This window comes from Xenia sp. Carnegie-2017, unplaced genomic scaffold, assembly GCF_021976095.1.
Source record: "Xenia sp. Carnegie-2017 unplaced genomic scaffold, XeniaSp_v1 HiC_scaffold_159, whole genome shotgun sequence".
Lineage (NCBI taxonomy): Eukaryota > Metazoa > Cnidaria > Anthozoa > Malacalcyonacea > Xeniidae > Xenia > Xenia sp. Carnegie-2017.
The window spans coordinates 1-3841 of record NW_025813468.1 but is presented as its reverse complement, the minus strand read 5'-3'; the positions used below and the strand labels follow the sequence as shown (position 1 = coordinate 3841).

The 3841-nt window shown below is 33.0% G+C and overlaps 1 protein-coding gene across 1 annotated transcript; it reads right to left on the bottom strand.

Annotated features, from left to right (window-relative positions):
* Positions 1 to 2907: 2907 nt before the first annotated feature.
* Positions 2908 to 3712, bottom strand: LOC124435795 (the record flags this gene model as incomplete). Its single annotated transcript, XM_046985750.1, has 2 exons — positions 2908 to 3472; positions 3585 to 3712. Coding segments are annotated over 2 exons (393 nt in total), but the record flags the coding sequence as incomplete, so codon positions are not given.
* Positions 3713 to 3841: the final 129 nt, after the last annotated feature.

The window sequence follows — 3841 nt, the reverse complement described above, 5'->3', positions numbered from 1 at the left end:
TTAAATGTATCCAAACGGATACCTGCTGAAAAAGGAACGCTACAATCTTTCGAATTAAAACTCATTCATGTTATTCCAGTAATCTTTTTCCCTAAATAAACTTTTAGCTCAGACAACTCATCTAACATCTCGTTAAGTTAGAAGAAGCATAAGCTCGAATCAAACTTTAAGCATCTTCATCGGAGATGCCTCTTTTTTCAGAGTACATGAAGAGAATTGTACCGTTTGAAATACAATTCATAAATTCTTGGTCAATGACTCACTGACAACTGGCAAAAGCAATAATTTAAATTCGGAGGTTATTTGCTGATTATTGATTGGAATTTTTAATTTCATTATCTGCTTCAAGTAATGGACAAAAAGGATGAAACATACTACGACAAACAAAGACATCTTGCAAACTCAACATAGCTATGAGCTCGATGGAAAAAATCAAGACACAATAATTCATTTGGTGATATTTTGAATCTATAAATTGTGTCCTGGGAAATGTTAACAACAAATGCAATATAAAGAATTGCAGCATGTGCTTCAATCTGTTCCGTTGGTATGTCCATTGCAATTCAATTTTAGTAAAATATTTCTCAACTAATAAAGGAGAATTTTACAAAAATGATCCATGATGTATAACTTTCATACTTTTCACATTTTCTCAATCACCTATAACTTGATGAAATGTTACAAGTATAGAAAAATTTTCTGTCCTCTATTCAAAATTCGTTACCGATATTGGTTTCTGCGACCCCCCCGCCCTCCTCCAACAAAAAAAATTGACAGCGCGCCATTGCACCATATGCTTGCCCTAGTGATGAATGATAACTTGTACAATAAACGATAAAAGAGCACAATGGAGAAAGTCTTTTTAGTGAAAACATATAAATATTATCATTATAAATCTTATTTTGACTGTCGTTACTGCAAACGTGTGACTTCTTGGGACTTTGGATATTTAAATATATATGGCACCAATTTTTCCTATTTTACGCTACTTACTTTTTGCTAGAAATGAGCACTTTTATTTCTGTTAATGAAATAATACAAATCATAGTCATATTACCAATTATCATGTTTATATTATAAAAGGAAAACTTTTAAATACTACGAAAATGTCAAATATTAAATCTATCCAAACGGATACCTGCTTGAAAAGGAACGCTACAATCTTTCGAATTAAAACTCATTCATGTTATTCCAGTAATCTTTTCACTAAATAAACTCTTAGCTCAGACAACTCATCTACTATCTCGTTAAGTTAGAAGAAGCATAAACTCAAATCAAACTTTAAGCATCTTCATCGGAGATGCCTCTTTTTTCAGAGTACATGAAGAGAATTGGACCGTTTGAAATACAATTCATAAATTCTTGGTCATTGACTCACTGACAATAGCAAAAGCAATAATTTAAAAAATCCTTAGGTTATTTGCTGATTAATGAATGGAATTTTTAATTTTTATTATCTGCTTCAAGTAACGGACAAAAAGGATGAAACATACTACGACAAACAAAGACATCTTGCAAACTCAACATAGCTATGAGTTCCATGGAAAAAATCAAGACACAATAATTCATTTGGTGATATTTTGACTCTATAAATTGTCTCCTGGGAAATGTTAACAACAAATGCAATATAAAGAATCTAGGTCCGAATGAAAATTAAAAAACAAATTACTTTAAAATCGGTTTTAATCTATAAAATAAACTAAGACATAACAAGTAAATTTAATGTACTTCATAAAACCTCTAAACATCCATGTTTGAAGTTCAGAAGTTTGTTGTTTGAAAGTAGTGCAATTTTTTATGATATAATTTAGTTTATATTGCAATAAGTGTTCATTGTCCTTTGCCTAAAATTTAAAAATTGAACCTAAAAAATTCGTATCTTTCCACAATATATAAGATCAATGCAGATCACGATTCTGAGAAATAAACCAAATAATTTCTCCTTCAGCGTTTCAGTTTAAAATTAAGATTTCTTTTTTAGAGATGATTTCTTATCTGTAGCTTGATCAAAAATGATTACGTGACTACAAATAATCATCCAAGTTAGTCAGCTGAAATTTCAATTGAAAAAAACGTTTACTTTGTTATTTTTAACTAACTCAAAATCCTAAAGTCACCTTAAATCGTTGATGGATATCAGTGGCATACAAAACATGAGGACCTAGAGGGACATTATGAAACATGTACGTTTGGGGATAATTTATGATATGAAATCATTAGTACGTAATAATTAATGATTTCTAAACTATAATTATCACAAGACATAAATTTTATAGGGGTTGCTTCTTATACTACATTGGTGAAATCAGTTTAAATTGGCTTATAACTATTTGAAACAAACAATGTAAAAAATGCTGTTTTCCCATGGTGTAGAGACTTTCATGTTGCTAACCATGGTGTGGAGACTTACATGGTGTTGACCATGGTGTAGAAACTTGCATTGCGCCAACCATGGTGTAGAAACTTGCATTGTGCCAACCATGGTGTAGAAGAAACTTGCATTGTGCCAACCATGGTGTAGAAACTTACATGGTGTTAATCATGATGTATAGACTTGCATTGTGCCAACCATGGTGTAGAAACTTGCATTGTGCCAACCATGGTGTAGAAACTTGCATTGTGCCAACCATGGTGTAGAAGAAACTTGCATTGTGCCAACCATGGTGTATAAACTTGCATTGTGCCAACCATGGTGTAGAAACTTGCATTGTGCCAACCATGGTGTAGAAGAAACTTGCATTGTGCCAACCATGGTGTAGAAGAAACTTGCATTGTGCCAACCATGGCGTAGAAGAAACTTGCATTGTGCCAACCATGGTGTAGAAATTTACATGGTGTTAATCATGATGTATAGACTTGCACTGAGCCAACCATGGTGTAGAAATTTACATGGTGTTAATCATGATGTATAGACTTGCATTGAGCCAACCATGGTGTAGAAATTTACATGGTGTTAATCATGATGTATAGACTTGCATTGTGCCAACCATGGAAGTTTGAGCTTTACATGGGTTTTAAGAAAGGTAAGTCCGTCCAAATAACTTAGCTTTCCTTCACCTGTGGTATAAACGATTTCAGAAAGTTTACCAAATTGTTGATTTTCAACAAAATATAAGAAGGTGATATTTTGCAATTCTTAAAATTCTTCAATTGGCAGTTCCTACGTATCTTCGTTTCCAATTCACAAAATAATGTAAACAATATGCTTCAAACAATGGACTCTATCTTCTCAGGCTGTTGAACATCTTTAGTGTCGTTGTGATTTGTCGCTGTCATATTTTCTAATCTTATTGCGTCTTCATTCTTATAAGATGCTCCTTTTCGTGGAGAGGCATCGTCTGCTAGCCTTTCGTAAGAACCAGCATCTTTTAATTTCTGTGTTGATGGTTCAACAGCAACTTCAGGTAAAGGAACTGTAGATGCCGTGTATGCATCTGTGGGAGGGGTGGGTAATGGTGCATTGGAGTCATAGCTAAAAATGAACATAATATATTGTTAAAGTTAACTATAGAGTAAATATTCTTCAATAAAAACATGCTTACGTTGTAAATAGTAAGAGAACTGTACATAAAGAGAGTACTAACCCATGTAATTTATTGGAAATGAGCAATGGTTGTAAGTAATAATCAGATTTTTTTTTCAATAATTCATCTTTCTCCCTTGCCGCCTCAATCTCCTCAGCACTTGCTTCAATGTGTAAATATGGATTCGTCTAAAATGATGAAATAACATTGAAAACAGGGACTGTGTAATAAAGGCAGTATGGTAAATGGCTGACCAAAGACATTGTATAAACAGCAATGATCACTAGAGAATACAATCAAGAATTGCAAACATATGC